The sequence below is a fragment of the Monopterus albus genome, unplaced genomic scaffold (genome assembly GCF_001952655.1).
Source record: "Monopterus albus unplaced genomic scaffold, M_albus_1.0 scaffold103.1, whole genome shotgun sequence".
NCBI lineage: Eukaryota > Metazoa > Chordata > Actinopteri > Synbranchiformes > Synbranchidae > Monopterus > Monopterus albus.
The window spans coordinates 2,424,304-2,444,277 of record NW_018127983.1 but is presented as its reverse complement, the minus strand read 5'-3'; the positions used below and the strand labels follow the sequence as shown (position 1 = coordinate 2,444,277).

Below are 19,974 nucleotides of genomic sequence, written 5' to 3'. Positions count from 1 at the left end.
CTGATGAATGTAGGTACGATTCTAATGTAAGAGATAAGTTTGTAAATAAAATAAATGTCCTGCCTGGTTAAATCACCGTGTTTCAATAGGCATAAATAAATTAGGTGTATATGTGGTGTAGAGGCTGAACTGTCATCTTAATCTGTGTTAGGATGTTCAAGAGAATATTGTTAAATGTCGCTGTTGTGTTTCTGCGTCGTGCAGGTGGGAGGGGGCATGGTGTTTGACAACTTCGCACGGCATGCTGGGATATATTGCGCTCTTGTTTAGAAGATGGTAGAGTAGAATGTGTTGATGACTTTAAAATAAAACGTATTAGGATTGGACAGCGTTGAGACACTACAGCCTGATTTACGTGTTGTAAACAAACTGAAGCTGTTGTACCCGGCGACGCAGACTCGAGTGGACAGACCGTGAGTGAGACCGTGAGTGAGACCGTGAGTGAGACAGCAGCTGTCAGACTGTAGACGAGGTTTGTTTTTGCACTGTCACCGACACACGCTGTCTACACTTCAAGGCATAGGTTGGTCTATGGGGCTGAGGCAAACATGGCATGACACTGAATTTAATGTTGTTATCTCTGTTGTTTTATTGGGATAACCTTGTTAGCTTGTCTACTGTGTTTTAAGAAGAAGCTAGAGGAGAAATGAGTGGTTAAACGCCATTAAGTTACAATAAAAGCTACTCGTCATAGTCAGCTGACAATGTTTTGCTTTATCATGTTGGTGAAAGGAGGCTAATGTGGCTAATAACTAATATTTAACCAGGCTAAATCGAGTGGTAAGACATTTTTATCAATGTATCAGGTGTTCTGAATGGTTTTTCTTATGGCACAAATATTTAACATTGAAACATGAGGATGGTTTAAAATCTCCCTTTTCCTCCTTGTATTAAATTTTTTTAAGCAAATGTATAACCTTTAGCCAGCCTTCATTTCTCATACTAAGATTAATTAACTGAAGCTCTGTTAAATATATACAACCATAGCTGTAAACAGTATATTCACAGTAGACCATGTAAACATTATGATGAAACCTTTCTTTCAGAGGATCGTCCTTTGAGCCCTCAGGACGATATCTGAATCCAGCCGAATGTAAGTCCCTCTATAAGGTATTACACTCAAGTACTTAGACTAGTAGATAAACTCATGTAGGCAAGGTAAGTTTATTGATATAGCACATTTGCATACACAAAGGCAATTCAAAGTGCTTAACACAATGCACACAAAAATAAAACATTAAACATTAAAAGGCACATATAGATAAAATAGAACATATATTTGATAAAACATTAAATGTCAATTAAAAGCAACAATTACATGAGAGCACAAGTAGCAACATGCATGAGTAGATACCTTTAGTATAGCTGTGGCAAACTGTGGGTTCTCACTGTTCTCATTATATTTTGTACCCCTTTACTTCAGTCTTCCCAAGACTAATCTCTGAGTAGTTTACACCAGAGGCGGCTTACTTTATACCAGAAAATGTGAAATTTGATATACATGCAAGTAGTTAAATTACTATAGTTTTCTCAAGACTACCAACTTTTTGAGATATTTTTATAAATCGTTGATTTCTATTTGTTAATGTTGTTCTGTATGGTAGCAAAATACATAGAACATCTTTTATTACTTTTGCATTATAACTATATGTTTATGCTTTTTGCTAGCCACTGATGACATGTAATCAGTCTGACTTCCTGTTTGAATATGTTATGCAGGAACAGAGCGACTGCAAAGCATCTAATTGAGCGCTACTTTCAACAGTTAACTCAAGGCTGCGGAAATGGCAACTGCACGAATGAGTTTTGTGCATCGTGGTGTGATTTTCAACCTTTGGATAACAATTCAGCAGCCGCCAAAGCGCTCGAGCTGTTTAAGATTAATGCCAAACTTTGTAATCCTCACCCCTTCAAGAAGGATTCCAGTGCTGTAACAAACACTCAGCTGGACAGTAATATGAGCAATGCAGACCTCTGTCCCACCAAGGAGGACTTCTCAGGTACTGCAAAACTGACTCTGATGCTCGCACTCAGGACACTCATTTTGCTTCATTAATCCAATGTTCATTTTGTTGCAGATGTTCACTACCTCACAGAGAACACTGTGTGTATGATCCTGAGTTTCTGTGAGGAGGAAGAAGACTACTCTGCCCTCATCCGTGTCATTGGCAGGATTTTCTCTAACACAGATGCCCTGATTAAGAGTTTTAGGAAGGATGAACCAGAGGCTACTGAAAACTCTTCTACACCAGCAGACAGGCATGAAAAGCAAAGTGAGGGAACCTCAGTGAGGATGGGTGCTTTCTCTAGAGCTGCTTTACCAGACGATGCTCCTAACCAAATGTTCGACCCCTGTGAGGTTACAGTGGACATTGATTCTGTGAGGAGAGTCTATGACCTACTTCTACCCATCAACGAGGTGGAGGCAGCTCTTGTAAACGCACTTGTTTACCTTGCTCCAAACATGGATCTTGACCTGGAATACCTTGATGTGTACGACACAAATCCTGATTACCTGAATATCTTCATCATAGTGATGGAGAACAGTAACCTTCACAGTCCAGAGTACCTTGAACTGGCTTTGCCACAGTTCTGCAAGGCAATGAGCAAGCTGCCAGTGACTGCATTCGCCAGGCTTTCAAAGCTTTGGTCCACATACAGTCTTCCACACATCCAGCGTATGATGGAAACCTTCCAACAGCTCATTACTTTCACAATAGTCAGCAATGAATATGATGCTGAAAATCTGGTAAATGATGATGAGACTGTGGTGGCTGCGACCCAGTGTTTAAAGGTTGTCTTCTATGCAAGTATTCTAGGAGGTGATGTTGATGTGGAGCATAACGAGGAGGACGAAGACGACTCTGTGTATGATGAGCTTTCGCTGCATGAGCTGCTAGGTGAGGAGCAGCTCTATAAGAAGGGCCCCCGGGTCGACCCTCTGGAGAAAGAACTGGGCGTCCGAGCCATAGATAGCATAAGATCCCTCATCCCCTTTGACAGTTTTATAAACGACTCACTAAATGAAGTGGTGGAGATGGACAAAGATTTCACATTTTTCAAGGTCAATGCCGAATCTAAGTTTTCTTTTCAGACCTGCCCCTTCATCCTTAATGTCTTCACCAAGAATCAAGGATTGTACTATGACAATAGGATCAGGATGTACAGCGAGCGACGCCTCACAGCCCTCTACAGCATGGTGCAGGGCCAGCAGCCCAACCCCTATCTCAGGCTGAAAGTTCGCAGAGATCACATTATCGACGATGCCCTCATCAGAGTGAGTCACAGCGTGAGACGTTATCATTGCACATACATGAGATGTCTAATTGAGGTTCAGTACTGCTTTCTCATGTTAATCAAACTCTCTGTGTTGCAGTTGGAGATGATCTCCATGGAGAACCCGTCAGACCTGAAGAAACAGCTGTTTGTTGAGTTTGAAGGGGAGCAAGGCATAGATGAAGGAGGGGTTTCAAAGGAGTTCTTTCTGTTGGTCTTGGAGGAAATTTTCAATCCTGACATAGGTGAGACATGAAATCACAACTTTACAGTGTTTATGTTTGCTTAATATGTATTTTTGTTTTATATCATACTGTATTAAGCAAATAGTTTGATGTTTCCGGAGATGGACTTATTCACTTTGCGGAGAGTTTAATTAGAAGATGAACAGGACTCACTATCGAGCACAAAAGATACCAGTGTGATGTGCTGAAGATAGCTTGGCTTTGCCTAGCACTGAGACTGAAAAGAGGGGTAAACAGCTAGCCAAAGTCCACCTACCAGCACCTCTAATGCCCACTGATAAACACATCATGTCTCAGTTGTTCAATGTGTGCAAAAACCATAGTGTCAGAACCACAATTTGCAGTTTTATAAGGGGTTATTTTCTGGGCTGTTTTCAGCCAGGAGCAGTGACTTCCTTGAAAATGTGCTGGTTGCCTTGGCAGATAGATATAACATACAATAGTCATTAATGAACTTTAGATCTGCTGGCAAGTGGATTTTTTTCACCACAGAGGTGGGGTAGCTGTTTCCCCCTGTTTTCACTCTTAGTACTACTGAGCTAACTGGCTACTAACTATATTGGTTATATTTAATGTACACACCTGAGAGTGGTATGAATTTTTTTGTCTGAGTCTCAACAGCAAAGTGGATTTTTGGTAAATGTCAAACTGTATAGCTTTGTGTATTTTTAATGTGTGTTATGCTCTTTCTGTTTGTTTGTTTGAACAGGAATGTTCGCCTATGATGACGACACCAAACTTTTCTGGTTTAATCCATCCTCCCTGGAGAACGAAGCACAGTATACTCTTATTGGAATTGTCCTTGGGCTTGCCATTTACAACAACTGCATCCTGGATGTTCATTTCCCAATGGTTGTCTACAGAAAACTAATGGGCAAGAAAGGGACCTACTTGGACTTGGCAGATTCACATCCTGTATAGTAGCTTTCTCCAAATAAACCTTATTTCTGTAGCACAATTCATATATGAAATGCACCACAAACTGATTAGAATAAAACCAAAGAATCATAGCATTTGTAATAAAATGGTGAAATCAGGATAAATACAGTGGTATAACTGTACCAGTCAACAGTTGAGTTTATTGCTGGAAGGAAATAAACAAGATAAAAGGTGTTAGTAAGCTCCAGAGGTGCTAGTAGGTGGACTTTGTTACTTTTGCACAGAGCCAGGCTACTTTAGCTGTTTCTGCTATCTTTATGCCAAGTTAGTCTTCTCATTTAACTATTGATAAGAATGTGAATAAGCTTATTTCCAAATATATTAGTAATAATGGCATTTCTTTAAAAGCAAATGTTTGTTTGTTTTTTTCATGCAGATTCTTCACCAGAGTCTGAAGGAACTGCTTGAATATACCGGCAATGTGGAGGAAGACATGATGCTCACCTTCCAGATATCACACACTGACCTTTTTGAAAACTCAATATTATATGATCTGAAGGAGGAGGGAGAACACATCCCTGTCACTAAGGAGAACAGACAGGTGATGTATTTGAAATCCATTGTTCTCTTTACCTTTACCGCCTTTGTATTTTTTGCTGGCAGCAGCTGATGTGGCCATAAGTAATGATTAAGATAAAGATAAACCATAGTAAATGTAGTGTAATATTAGCATGTGGCAGTAGCTCATAGAGAGTAGTAATAAAGCAAACTGGTTTATTAATGTACATTACAGAGCAATGTTTGTCTAAAGGTACAGTAGCATTTGCCACAAGCTGGCGATATCAGGCCAAGCAACAAAACCCTGGGTGTGTCTGTTTGACCCAGGGTGCGTCTTATTGCTAAAGAAGACATCTTTTCATTTGAAAGAAGAAGAACGTGTTATTTGTTGTCTCTGAAGTTGCATGCTTTTGCTGTACCCCTTTGTGAAGGATAATTACAGTGCCTTGCGAAAGTATTCGGCCCCCTTGAACTTTGCGACCTTTTGCCACATTTCAGGCTTCAAACATAAAGATATAAAAGTGTAATTGTTTGTGAAGAATCAACAACAAGTGGGACACAATCATGAAGTGGAACGAAATCTATTGGATATTTCAAACTTTTTTAACAAATAAAAAACTGAAAAATTGGGCGTGCAAAATTATTCAGCCCCCTTAAGTTAATACGTTGTAGCGCCACCTTTTGCTGCGATTACAGCTATAAGTCGCTTGGGGTATGTCTCTATCAGTTTTGCACATCGAGAGACTGAAATTTTTGCCCATGCCTCCTTGCAAAACAGCTCGAGCTCAGTGAGGTTGGATGGAGAGCGTTTGTGAACAGCAGTTTTCAGTTCTTTCCACAGATTCTCGATTGGATTCAGGTCTGGACTTTGACTTGGCCATTCTAACACCTGGATATGTGTATTTGTGAACCATTCCATTGTAGATTTTGCTTTATGTTTTGAATCATTGTCTTGTTGGAAGACAAATCTCCATCCCAGTCTCAGGTCTTTTGCAGACTCCATCAGGTTTCCTTCCAGAATGGTCCTGTATTTGGCTCCATCCATCTTCCCATCAATTTTAACCATCTTCCCTGTCCCTGCTGAAGAAAAGCAGGCCCAAACCATGATGCTGCCACCACCATGTTTGACAGTGGGGATGGTGTGTTCAAGGTGATGAGCTGTGTTGCTTTTACGCCAAACATAACATTTTGCATTGTTGCCAAAAAGTTCGATTTTGGTTTCATCTGACCAGAGCACCTTCTTCCACATGTTTGGTGTGTCTCCCAGGTGGCTTGTGGCAAACTTTAAACGACACTTTTTATGGATATCTTTAAGAAATGGCTTTCTTCTTGCCACTCTTCCATAAAGGCCAGATTTGTGCAGTATACGACTGATTGTTGTCCTATGGACAGAGTCTCCCACCTCAGCTGTAGATCTCTGCAGTTCATCCAGAGTGATCATGGGCCTCTTGGCTGCATCTCTGATCAGTCTTCTCCTTGTATGAGCTGAAAGTTTAGAGGGACGGCCAGGTGAGAATCTGTGGAAAGAACTGAAAACTGCTGTTCACAAATGCTCTCCATCCAACCTCACTGAGCTCGAGCTGTTTTGCAAGGAGGCATGGGCAAAAATTTCAGTCTCTCGATGTGCAAAACTGATAGAGACATACCCCAAGCGATTTACAGCTGTAATCGCAGCAAAAGGTGGCGCTACAACGTATTAACTTAAGGGGGTTGAATAATTTTGCACGCCCAATTTTTCAGTTTTTTATTTGTTAAAAACGTTTGAAATATCCAATAAATTTCGTTCCACTTCATGATTGTGTCCCACTTGTTGTTGATTCTTCACAAAAAATTACAGTTTTATATCTTTATGTTTGAAGCCTGAAATGTGGCAAAAGGTTGCAAAGTTCAAGGGGGCCGAATACTTTCGCAAGGCACTGTATGATCAACTTGGACAGTTGATAGTTCAAGAGCTACAGAAACTCTACCATAGCAGTGAGAAGTTGGTACAAGGGGACTTGATATTAGTTTCATGCAAATTTTACTCGCCAAATTTCATAAAAGGGTATTAAACTGTAGCTATTCTACATCATTTGTAGCCCCATAAATATTAGAAGCAGCAATTGACACATTTTCATTGTTCCTCTTTTGGTGGAAGTGTACGTTTCACAACTACAGCAATAGGAACTTGTTGTATTTAAAATACCACGCAATTATGCAATACAACTGTCATTTTGTTGACTGATACTTTAGATCTTGTTTTTCTCTAATGAGAGAAAGTTAAACAGACACCTAAAAACTCACTAGAATTGATTGATTCACATCTTAAATAATCTAAAGTGATTTATTGTATATTTACAGATGATTTTGCTCTTTACATCTACTATTTACAGGAATTTGTGGACCTGTATACTGAATACATACTGAACAAGAGCGTGGAGACACAATTCAAAGCCTTCAAAAAAGGTTTCCTTATGGTCACCAATGAGTCTCCACTGAAATATTTGTTTAGACCAGAGGAAGTAGAGCTGCTTATCTGCGGAAGCAGGGTGAGGAAACTGGCCTTAGTTTTGACTTTTGTTGCTTTATTGTAGCCATTGCTTTATGACCTACAGAGCAGTCTCTTGTAATTTCACAGAAACTTGACTTTGAAGCACTTGAAAAGACGACAGACTATGATGGAGGTTATAGCAAAGATACTCCAATTATCAAGTGAGTCTGATCTCCCTTTATTCCACATCCAGAGTGTTCTGCTTTAATTATCTGACAGTACGTTTTAAGCAACACTTTGTATTTCCAAACTGACACTGATTTCATCAGTCAGTTTTGCTGTTTTTTCTGTTCTCAGAGATTTCTGGGAAACAATTCACTCATTTGGAGAGGAACAGAAGAGGTTGTTTCTTCAGTTCACCACTGGCACTGACAGAGCACCGGTTGGCGGGCTTGGCAAATTAAAAATGATCATCGCCAAGAATGGCTCAGACTCAGACAGGTACACAGCAGTGAGGTGCAAGAAAATGGGTTTGAAAATCTGATTCATTATTCTTTTGGCTCTAAAAATGTAAAGTAGAGTCAGCTTTAATTTGAGGTTTTATTTAGACATTTTCAGTCACAGCAAATGATCACTTGAAGAACTCAGGCCATCACTCAGAGGGATGCTCATTAAAGTAGTGGGAAGTAGTGAAGAACTCAAGGCATCACTGTATCATCGATCTTGCTACTGACGCTCCATTTTTGTTACTCTGTCCTTGTGTCAGTCAATTGAGAAAAGATTCAAGAGATTCTTTTGCTCTGCAAACCCACAAAACGGTTCACATCAGTCCCATGTTTATTGCCAAGCCAGGCAGTATGCTAACTTTAATCCTTTCTTTCAGGCTACCAACCTCTCACACCTGCTTTAATGCACTGTTGCTCCCAGAATACTCCTCCAAAGAAAAACTGAGAGAGAGACTCCTAAAGGCCATCACTTATGCCAAGGGATTTGGGATGCTGTGACAGATCAACAAAGAAATGTTTTCAGACTGCATTTTAACAACAGAAAGTACAGAGGGAAATGCCGTGAAACAAAATGCTGCGATTACCCCATGACTAACCGACCTCCACCAGTCAAACTCCACTGTCGACCTTTCTTCTAGAGGTCTCACTTCTTTTGGAGTCATTAGGTTTCCCAAAGAATTTAACATCACACTTAAGTAAATTATTTTTTCATGCATTTTGTTTCTGAGCAAACATGAGCAATATTTATGAAACTGTGAAAGTGCACTTTATAGGATTTTGAGTGAATGGATGCACATACAGTATACAGTATATGTTGATTTACTTTGACTTGATTTACTTTTTGTGCTTCTTCGTAATGTAGCAGTAATCAGTCCTCAGGCCATCTTCATAGTGCCATGCTGACTGGGCCTACTGGTGCTTCTTGGTTATGATTCTCTCTGTATTATATTCTAATTGAGCCTTTTCTATTACTGCTGATCCAAATAGCCTCACTGACAAACTTATGTGTGAACTGTTTTCTCTCAGTGCGAAAACACTCACCTCTAACCTAAAGGTTATTTTAAAGTATTTCTGTGCCATGCCTCTTGTGTTACAGTTAAAACGAGTTGACCTCATCAGATAGTGAGTTTTGATAGCTTGTGCAGTTTTAGAATGTGTTCGCTGACAGAACTGTTCAGACTTTTGCATCTTGAAAAAAAAGTTTCTCTTCTCTTGCTTTGTTTGCTGTGAAGTGTTACTGATGGCACAGTGTGGTTGCCAAATGTGCAAATGCCTAAAAGAGGACTAAAGTAACATGCAGTGTTTAACTTGGCTGAATACCTCAGGTACATACTGTAATAAATGTGCAGATAATGTGAAACTTTTATCTAAAACAACAATGATGCAAAGTAAATAAAGGTGACACCTCTTTAAGCTTTGTCACAAATATGTACTGAAGGAATTACATCTGATATAGGTAACATAAAACTGCCATAATCACTATTTTTATATTAACAGTGGATCACATTACTTTATAATGTACAGTAAAAGGGGCTGGGGACAAACCCACAGAGAATTATCACCTGATGCTGCAGTTCCCCTCAGATCTACAGAGCTTCATGGCTTCTGCCAAGTCAGGTGCCGTATTTTCATCTACCAATGATCAGGAATTAGCAAGATCAGATTCTGATAATAGTTTGTTTTTTTTTGCTGTTAATAAACTCTGGTTAAATACAATAAAGCATATTAACTGAGATGTTGAGTCACTAACAATAAATAATTTGTTTTTATTATGTGAGTTATTTATGGCTTGCAGACTAAACCTAAAGAAAAACTAAGTGTGAAAACTTATTTTAAAAGGATGTTAAAGCAACCTTTGATTGTCCCTTATTTCAGGAGCTTTAAAGTCAGTAAAGATGGTTTAACAAACCTCATTGAGACACTAAAAACATCTTAATGCTCACACCTGCAGGAAAGAGCTCAAACATTTTCTTTTACCTATAAAATTACAATATAAACACATGCAGTATGTGTTATATGAACATTTTGTTTATTGACACATTGCAGAGTTACACCTTATAGTGTACACTGATAACATATAACCAGAACTTGCATTTGAGTTTAATTTGTACATTCACAAACAGTATCAAATTGATGTTGCTTTATAATTCATATTTTACAAATAGATGATCTTTTCTGGGAAAATACCAATATTGATTGGAATAAAGAAAAAAACACCCATTGTTGTTCTAAGGATATAAAAATTAATTTTTGCATACACACGTGGTTCTGATCAACATACTGGGATAGTTTCATGACAAATTGGCTGTCAATCATAGCATGCACACAACAATACTGTATGTATTTGCTGCACATGCTGTACACATTTTAATACATTAGGATGATATGCCTGATGTATTAATAGATACCGTATAAACATGCATCTTTAACCCTGTAAAGCCTGACACATCAAAAAATTGCCAACTGGAACTAAAATGTTTATTAAACCTTTTAACAAAATCTAAATGAAAAGTCAAAATTTCATATTTTTATTTGCCATTTATGCACAGACAGTCCAGGCATATAGGAATAAATGTGCCATATTATTTTGTTTATTTTTATTTTTTGTATCAAGTTTGATACATGGGGCATTTTTGGCAATTTTTTGTTGCTCAGAAACTCACATAGCAAATATGTTACAAATGGTTTTATAGGGTTAAAAACTGTCACTCTATTACTCTAAATGAAAAATTCCTTCCCATAAAGTCCTCTGGGTATCTCTGACATTACTGGACTTTTTGGTCTTTGTCAGCCATCACTTCAGACAGGTCCTCTGGTTGTAAGGATTTCACTTTGGCTTCCATTTTAGTCACTCTCTGTTTCATCTTTGCCTGGCTGGAGATGAATTCTGCCATTAGCTGGGCAAACTTGGTCTGGATTGCGTCCAGGTTGCTCTGCAGTTTTACAATCTTTTCCTCTAGGTCTTTGGGATCAGCACCAGCATTGGCCACTGCCTCATCAATCAGATTGTCTTTCATCAGGATGGCTTTACCCTTCTCCTCCAGAGCCTTCTTGGCATCTGGATACTCAGTGAGTGCTTCCATCAAGTCATCTTTGGACAGGGCAAAGAGATCAGAGTAACCTACACTCCTGATGTTGGCGGTTCTTCTATTGCCTGCCTTACTGCCCTTGATTCCTAAGATGCTAATTTCCCCGAAGTATGCGCCATCACTGAGCACTACAAACTGAGTGACTCCATCATCGGCCACCACTGCCAGCTTCCCTTCCTTGATGATGTACATCTCCCTGCCAATATCCCCTTTCTTACAGATGTAATCTCCAGGACTAAACACCTGTGGCTGCAGTTTGAGCACCAATTCAATCAGGAGACCGGCTTCACAGTCCTGGAAAATACGCACCTTTTTCAATGTATCCAAATGGACGTTGATGGCAATCTCAGCCCTGAGCTTGTCTGGAAGGTTCTTGAGCACTTCCTTCTCATCACAGGTCTTCTTCTCAGTCCATAGGTAGTCAAACCACTTGATGACCCTGGCCTCCAGGTCTTTGCTGACATTTCGAAACTGCATGTACTGCTTTATGGAGTCAATCGTTGCCTGGAACTCAGCACGGGAGGCATTCATGTTGGAAATCATGGCACCAACGTTACCAACAATGCTAGCAAAGATCAGCACACCGGTGAGGAAGTCAGCAATGACAAAGAGGAATTCAACATCTCTGACTGGTGCAGGAGTCTCTCCAATGGTGGTGAGGGTCAGTGTGGACCAGTACAGAGAGTAGATGTACTTTCTGGCTAAGCGGCCATACTCTGGGTGGCTGATATTGGGATACACCCAAGTGTCAGCTCCAAAACCAATGGTTTTTGAAATAGCAAAGAACATACAAGCATTCCAGTGGATAATAATGAGGATATACAGTACAAGATTGCTGATTCGAAACATGTTCGGGAAGTTAGTTCTGGTTTCAGTCCGGTCAAAGAACTCAAAAAGTCTAGGCATTTTGCAAAGGCGGTTGAACCTAAACTCTGGGTTGTTGAACCCATATTTCAGAAACAGCAGGTCAGTGGGTACCATTGAAATGATATCATATTTGAACTGAGGTGTTTTTCTGTATTTATTTCTCAGTCTTGTGGCATCTTTTACCAGCAGACCTTGTTCCAGGTAACCTGAGGGACAAACACAATATTTGGAGACAAAACTGTGCACTACAATGAACACAAATTGGTGAACATATAAATTCTCTTGAAACATTGTAAAGAAACCAACCTGTTCTAGATCTGACAAATGTGTCTGTGTAGTAGAGGATATCTGAGGTGTAGTCCAAAAATATCCAGAGTTTTGTATAAGAGTCCTGGAGTTCATTAAAACAGGCTCTAGAAGACAAGGAGAACTCACTTTAAATTTTGTGAGCATCCCTCTGAGTGAAGATCAAGCTGTAAAACGTGAAGTTCACAATACCTTGTCACAATCACTATCAGGTTATAAAACACTGGGGCTGCTATGATGGTGAGCCATCTGTAGTACTGTTCTGTAGCTGGATCCATAATCCAGATTTCTTTCCTAAAAACAAATCAGCCTTAACTGATGTTGCAACATTCAGTAGATTTTTTTTAACTCAAGTATAAAATAGACAGATGTGTGTTGAATGCAATTACATTTCCCCGTTATGTTAGGCTTTAACTAATGGCATACAGTACTTACAGAGGCTCCTCTTTCTTTTTATTATCTTTCTTATCATCCTTCTTCTCATCTTTTATCTGGTCCTTTTTCTCGTCCATCTTCTCCTTTTCCTTCTTGTCCCCATCGTTCTTCTCCTCCTCCTTTTTCTCATCTTTTTTAACCTCCTCTTTTTTGTCCTCTTTTTTGCTATGGATCAGATGTTTAATGTTGTGTAGTGGGAGGCGGACAAAGGAAAGGTGGTCTATGAGGGAATGTCTAACCAACTAAATTAAGGGTATTCTAGAGGTTTGGGATTCAAGGCCATGTTGGAAGATGTTGTGCAGGGCATATATTTGTCCACTAGATGGAAGCACAGCAGGTGTACAACAGTGCATGACAGTATGTCCTACTGTGTGTTTTCTTTCAGTTTAGCACTTTTTTTGCTAAATGTCACAATATACTTGTGCAGTTCATATCTAAATATTTTCTGAAGGTTAAGTCAGTTCAACCAACCATAACCCACAACAACAAAATCCCTCAAGAAAGTAAAGGGACATAGAGTTCTTTTTCTAATGCCAAAGGAAACACCAAAAGGAGTGGAGAATAGGGAGACATTTCATTTTAAGGATTTCTGTGCTACACTGCAGGATATATCACATCAGCCACAACAACATACAGTAATATCCTGCATGATCTAGGGGGGATTTCTGTAAAAATCTACCTCTGCTTTATTTCTATTTTCCAACATAGTTATGTAAACACTTACTTGTCTGTGTTGTTGCAGTTATTCATGCTGTAAGTAGCTAGTGGCCAGTAACTGGCAAGACTTTATGGAGGAATGAAACAACAAACCCTCACAGACATTAGAGCTGTGTTAGATGCAGCAGCGATTTCCCCAATTGGGAGTGAATAAATAATGAGCGCAGCCAAAATTTGCCAAAAAATAAGAAAGTACTGCGTGTATCTCATTTTTACACAACATAAACAATTAGACTTTTAATAATAAGTTTCATAGAACTTTGGGTTCAGTTTATTTTTTACAAGTATTTCAAATGGGCCATCCTTCTCTGAGCCTTTAAAACTCATAGTGTGTGTTTGTATTTCAGCTGACTTTGTGGTTGAGGTCTAGTTCATTTTAACATTATTCTTCACTTCCTAGTCACAGGACTTGGGTGAGGTAGGTGTGGTTGGAGCCCAACAGGAAACAGTTACATTACTGAAGCTGAAGACTGTAACTTCCATAACACTGTGATTGTAACATCATTTTATAGTTCCATTCAGCAAAGATTGACCGATGGAAGCTTTGAGGAATCAAATGTTACTCATACAATGTAGATCAATTGTCCAGTTGGGTGGGTTTATTTGAAATGTTTCAAATCAGTCACTCTGAGCCCAGTAAAGTTAACTTTGTTGCTCCACTGTTCAGTACTTACTTTCTCTTATGGTGTGTGTCGTCATGACTCACAGATTGGGCATTGCAATCTTGACTTGACACGTCCTTGAGCTCAGGGCCTCTGAAGCGCTCAAGGAAAGAGTCATGCCTCTCTGCCTCAGGGTTTATTCTGTGAGATGCCCAGTTCCGCAGCATGAAGAAGAAGTTAGACAGCCTAGAGGGTCAGAGGGAGGTAAAACCATACATAAAATATCAAAAAATGATCATTCTGCCAAAAGTGGTTCCTGTGGCTGATATAGTATGTTATCATGTATTACATTATAAAATTATTAATGCTGATGTATCAGTGTGTAAGCAACATTTTCCTGTTGTAGCTGTTTGAGGTGGAGCCACTTTTAACTTCTTTATATACAGTTAACTAGTTTAGTTCAGTGGCGCTCAGGCTAAGAGTTGGTCCACTCTGAAGCGTCACAAGATGGGAATCTTTGCTTTTATGTGAAATGTTGGAAATACAGTATGCGCCTTGAAGAGATATTTATTCGAGAATATTTACAAACTGAGAAAACAGTTTTTGGTCAGTAACCTCTGGTTTAGTCTTTAAGGGTGAGCTGAATTTGCTGTAATTAATTTGAAATGCAGTTCAACTGAATAAAAAACACTATAGTTTATTCTGAAATATACTGTATAAAGTAGCATAAAATGAAGGTGCTCAAGTAAAGTATCTCCAAACCGTACTTAAGTACAGTTCTTGAATAAATGGACTTTCCACCACTAGTACTAAGAACTTTAAAATGTTACCTGGCCATTGCCCCAGCACCTGTAAACGAGTCTCTATGGGATTCTGAAGACTGCGCTGTCTCAGAGTTGTCTTCACAAAGAGAGCAAGCCCTGGAAGACAACAGGTGACTGGTTAAAGTGCATACGCAACAGTGCAAAAGGCACCGATTTGTTCCTGAAATCTCCCGCAAATTAGAATATATTGAGCATTACTTGAATCCTAAGAATTTCATGGAAATATCAGACCTGCTGTCGCCATTTTCAATGACAGCGAGCTCATTATTGTGTGTGCTGGTGGGCAGCCACTGTCTGGTTGAAAAAGACTTTCCACTGGAGACTTTTGCCATGTTAATGTGGCTCTGCTGGCCTGGACAAGGACAGAGAAAAACACACTGCCAGACTGAAACATTACGGTACACAGATTTTACAAGACAGAAATCCTACATCAAAAACCCTGAATTTGGCTCTTGAGAGCTGTGTTCTTAATGTGTATACTGAACACTATTGTTATTGTCTGCTCAAGAGTAGCACCTAAAAATACATCCTCTCTACATCCTTAACACTAAACAGGATCACTGTCCTCGCTCATTGAACGACCAGCTGGTTTTTAAAATAACTAAGCTATGGCTTACTGGTAGACTGTAGTTGCTATGTAAAGTCATGTGTAGAGCAGGTTAAATTTACTAGCGCATCATGTTTTAAAGAACAGGACCTACTGTATGTGGCCGAGCGCAGTGATTCCCCTCACTTCTGGGGAAACAGGCATCATTCTCCTTGTTTTTATGTTTTGATACAGTGATGCAGATTAGTTTTAGGCTCTTGACTGAATTTCTACCTCGTAACAACTCTAAAACTATAACATGTAAAATCAGTTTTATTTATGTTTTTGCTTCAAAAATAGGTGTTTTGTCTGCTGGTAAATAATGACTGACTGATATCTTGGGTCACCAATGGTTTTAACACGTGCACACATGTAGATTAGTGCTAATACCCTGGAGTTAAGCAACCCCCATTAAATTAAATCACCCTGACAAAATCACCAAGAAGCTGAGTGCTTGAAGGGTCACTAAAGGTAAAGCTAACAGTGTGTCTGCACACTGCATTTGGATTACATCATCATCACTGAACCACGAAGCTGTTTGTTTTTTCAAATCTGAGATTACATGTTTACAAAAAACTGCCTGAAGTGCAAAAGTTATTTGCTCTGTCTATGTTTTACCTGTTTTCTTTGTTTTAAACATAATTACCACAACTGAATTCACCCCCAGAGAAGATGGTGATGGTGCAACTGCTCTGAGAGTATTGGTCTGGAAATACCTGCCAGTTCAGAGGTTATGTTTGTTTAATTGTGCCAAAATTAATAAAAAAAAAAAAAAACTTATACTTGCATTCGAGTGGAAATGTACAACACTGTGTTTTGTTCACAGATGGAATTTGAATGTCAAAATACTAGTGAAGAAATAACACTAAGTGCTGATGAAAGTCTTTGGACACATGTCTTTATGTCCATTGTCTGATAAACAAAATCAGCATGTGGCTTTTATACAACATTTGATAATGACATTTTCAAGCAAAATCAGGCTGTCTTTGAATTATATGCTTAAATTGGCCTGAACAACACTATTAATATACAGTAATGACACTTCCTTGCCATTTCCTTTGTAAGGATTTTTCAATTCACTTTTTAAATTATTACTGTTTTTGTTCCTAGAGACAGCTGAGCAGCATCCATGGGTCAGGACTCACTAAGAGGCTTGAGACTTGTGGTAAGGTAGTGTGCTCAGCAATCAATCCTCTTCCCTATTATACATGTTTTAAAAAACTCATTATCTTCATTATTCCAATTATACATGTAAAGTGACTTGAGTTTTATATTTAATAGAATGAGAATTTACACCATGTCCTATAAATGGGCATACAGGCCTGCACTGTTTCATGCCAAATGCATACAGTAATGATCCACTTAAAAAATGTCTTTACACCTTTCATTATGTGTATCTATGTGTCACCTCAGCAAGTGTTTCTGCAGCCTACAGTTTGAGTTTGTGTAACTACACCCCTCTGGACGTTTGTTGAACTGATTAAGTCGCTCAAAAAAAGACAACAGAACAGATGACAATCAAAACATCTGCGTTTTCTACATGCAACTACCACTATGTTTTGCAGGCAGAGAAAATACATCCAGCTGATGGCCCACCTGTGTCTCACACTGAGCTCTCCAAGCCGACCGAACAAGCAGTTCCCCTCTGATGGCTTCTGTATAATCCCATCTTCAAAATGCAGATAGCCTATAATATATTTTCCCCTGATAGCTTTGTCAGAGCACAGTGTCACCAGAAATATCGACACAGCCTGCTGTCCATCACTGGTCCTAACAACTCTGCTGGCTGTGGAGAGTGGGGGCTGAGCTGGCAGGTCCCAGATCAGACAAAGGGAGGAGTCCTGCCCATCACTGTTCATAGAAATACAGTAAGCTAGTAGAGTAACTGTATTTACTGATTTTTCTACAGTACTTAGAGGCAATTTCTTTTACTTTTTTCCTCATTATTTATAAGTATGGTAGGTATTACTAAGACCTAGTCACTGCACAGGCTATGTGCAAAACATATAACACTGAGAATATTTAGTAGGCCGACTTTTTTAATTCAATAAGCATTTTCTGAGTACTTTTCCACCACTGGTATCAACATACTGTAATGTGGATATACTGTAAACCTTAAACTGGGTTGACTGGAAAATGGCCATATTTAGAAGTATTTCATGCAAGGGGCGATCGCAGCTACACTGAGTGAGGTACACTTGTCCATTATTAAATAATGGATATGGATATTATGGCTACTGATTGGACAGTAAATGGCAGTATAGATAGTCAGGCCAATCACTTAATGAGCAATTATTCAGGTGAGGAGGGCAGACTGGAATGAGCTTCTTCATCTCTGTGTTTCTCCTGTCACAAGCTCAGCACCACCGTGTCACCCCTGCCTCTCAGCATCACCCTAAGGGATAAGGTTAAAAGAATATATCCCTTGGCAATATATGAAGCTGCACTGCTAATCCCAGTTTAGACCTGATCTGTTTCATCTACATAATGGCCCCTCACTTAAAGCAGTACAACAACACTTGTTAGCAGCATCTTCCTTTTTGTGTCAATATTACACAAAATTTAAGCACAGTGGGAGACCAGTTGCTTGGTATTATCTGTAGTCTCCATTTTGGCACATGGTTTCTGACCATCTATATCTTCACTTATAGATAGTTTAACAAACATCTGTAGAGATTATATATGAACAATGCTGCTGCAGAGCCTGATAATGTTTTTATTTTATTTTATTTGTATGTGGCTATCCATTCATTCTCCTCTTCTGCAGACCACATTAGCTTTAGAACTGTCTCCAGGTGCACAGAGATTGATTGAAAGCCTCTTTACATCTCTGCCAGAAGGCACATGGTAATTATTGCATCCTAAACCCTGGATTTTCCCAAAGTGCATCATGAGAGTGTAACAACTGTCTCATGCTCATTAGAGTCACTGTGCATTTCCAAGTAAATCAGGCTGTTCGGTCCCTTCATTTATAACCTTCAACCATTCAACAATGAACTGAATCGAAACTGACATGATGAGTCTCTATTCAGGTCTGATCCCCAGCTGGTCACACTCTGTAGCTCCAAACTGAAAAGAAGATGCCTGAAAATGTTATATGTCAGTTTGAATACTGTGGACTTAAATATAATAAAACCCCCTGTCCTGTTTGTGCACATGAAATAAACTGTGATTTAAGACATATTCTCCTAATCAGTGTGCTTGCTCTGTTCTTGATATGTTTATGTTCACTGTAGATCAGTATGGCCATGGTTGTTGATCTGCCAATGCAGGGCTCCATCAGACAACTAGACAAGCTATCACCCAGGCACAAGGCCAAAACATATCTTAATCAAAGAGCAGGTGAACAATCACAGCAGGAGAGGAGCTAGGTTTGAGTGTAGTAACTTAATTTCCATACACAGCACTTAATTAGCCTGTTCATAAGAGAGAATTTCTATTTATATTCTAATCACTATTCAGTTGTTTGAAGTGCTGAAAAAAGTCTAGACTAAGAATCTACAGCCATGCTAGTGGCTTTGTGAGGCTTTACAGTGGCTCATGGAGTTCAATGCTAATGTTAGCATGCTAACATGCAGATGTTTAGCAGGCATAATAATCATCCAATTACCATACTAACATTTGCTAATTAGTAATGAACACATAATACAGCTGAGACTGATGGGAATGTCATTACTTCTGTGGGTATTTGGTTACACGCTAACCACAAGATGGCACTACATGAAAAATGTAAGGGATCACCAAGTTTTTGCAGTTCATTTGGAGAGGCATATTAAATCTCATGGAAATTCATCCAGTAGTTGTTGAGCTATTTCAGCACTAAACACAAAGTACAGCTGAGGGTGATGGGATTGTTATCACTTGTGCAGGTGTTGGTCAGAAACCCAAATCAAAGTTTTGACCTGATGATGGTACCACATGACAAGTGAAGGAATCACAAAAGTTATTAGAAATTATCCTGATTGGTGGACGTGAAAATCTGTTCCAAATTTCATGACAGCGCATCCAATAGTTGTATCGAGGATCACCAAAGTCATGAGAACTATTATGTTTGTATGAAACAAACCAAATTTACCAGCTACAGAACCTTATCACTATAATGACAACATTTTAATTCCAAGAGTCATTTGAAAATATAGGCTGTTGTTGCTGTATGATTAGCAGGAGAAAACTGTCTCTAAATCAGATCCCAAATTATTTATATTCAGTTTACTATTGTGAGTCGTGTTCTTTATTTTGAAAAGAGAAGACTAATAAGAGGATATATATTTCACAGTGTGAAATTTATTATGCATTAACATATCAAAATTAACATGTGCACATGGATCTTCACTGTTTAGGATAAACAGAAAAGACTGTCCTCAGCTTATCGGTATACAATATTTGTATGAAAAGGTGCTACTATCTAATTGGTCAAAAACTGCTGGGGAGAAGCTGTGGTTTAGACTTGACTCTCCCGTTATTGGTCCTTCAGTCCGTCCGTGCTCCATGGTCCTTTCTGCTCCAGTCGTCGTGGACAGCGCCCTAGGAAGGGGAGGAATACCTATACTACCTTAATTCCTACATACACACTCACTTCTTCCTTTGTCTCCAACTAACTGCTCCATATTAGGC

The 19,974-nt window shown here is 39.1% G+C and overlaps 2 protein-coding genes across 2 annotated transcripts; one reads left to right on the top strand and one right to left on the bottom strand.

Annotated features, from left to right (window-relative positions):
- The first annotated feature begins 212 nt into the window (after nucleotides 1-212).
- On the top strand, nucleotides 213-9,682 carry LOC109965765 (ubiquitin-protein ligase E3A). Its single transcript, XM_020610073.1, has 11 exons — nucleotides 213-472; nucleotides 1,047-1,093; nucleotides 1,720-2,000; nucleotides 2,079-3,277; nucleotides 3,377-3,521; nucleotides 4,231-4,436; nucleotides 4,837-5,001; nucleotides 7,331-7,486; nucleotides 7,576-7,649; nucleotides 7,786-7,929; nucleotides 8,312-9,682. Coding segments are annotated over exons 2-11 (2,493 nt in total). The 5' UTR covers nucleotides 213-472; nucleotides 1,047-1,091; the 3' UTR covers nucleotides 8,433-9,682.
- An 887-nt stretch (nucleotides 9,683-10,569) lies between these two features.
- cnga3a (cyclic nucleotide gated channel subunit alpha 3a) lies at nucleotides 10,570-15,106 on the bottom strand. Its single transcript, XM_020609954.1, has 6 exons — nucleotides 15,006-15,106; nucleotides 14,781-14,870; nucleotides 14,023-14,196; nucleotides 12,389-12,490; nucleotides 12,197-12,303; nucleotides 10,570-12,096 (listed from the first exon to the last, which is right to left on the bottom strand). The coding sequence occupies exons 1-6, from the start codon at nucleotides 15,104-15,106 to the stop codon at nucleotides 10,700-10,702; spliced, it is 1,971 nt and encodes a 656-aa protein (XP_020465610.1). The 3' UTR covers nucleotides 10,570-10,699.
- Between the last annotated feature and the right edge of the window lie 4,868 nt (nucleotides 15,107-19,974).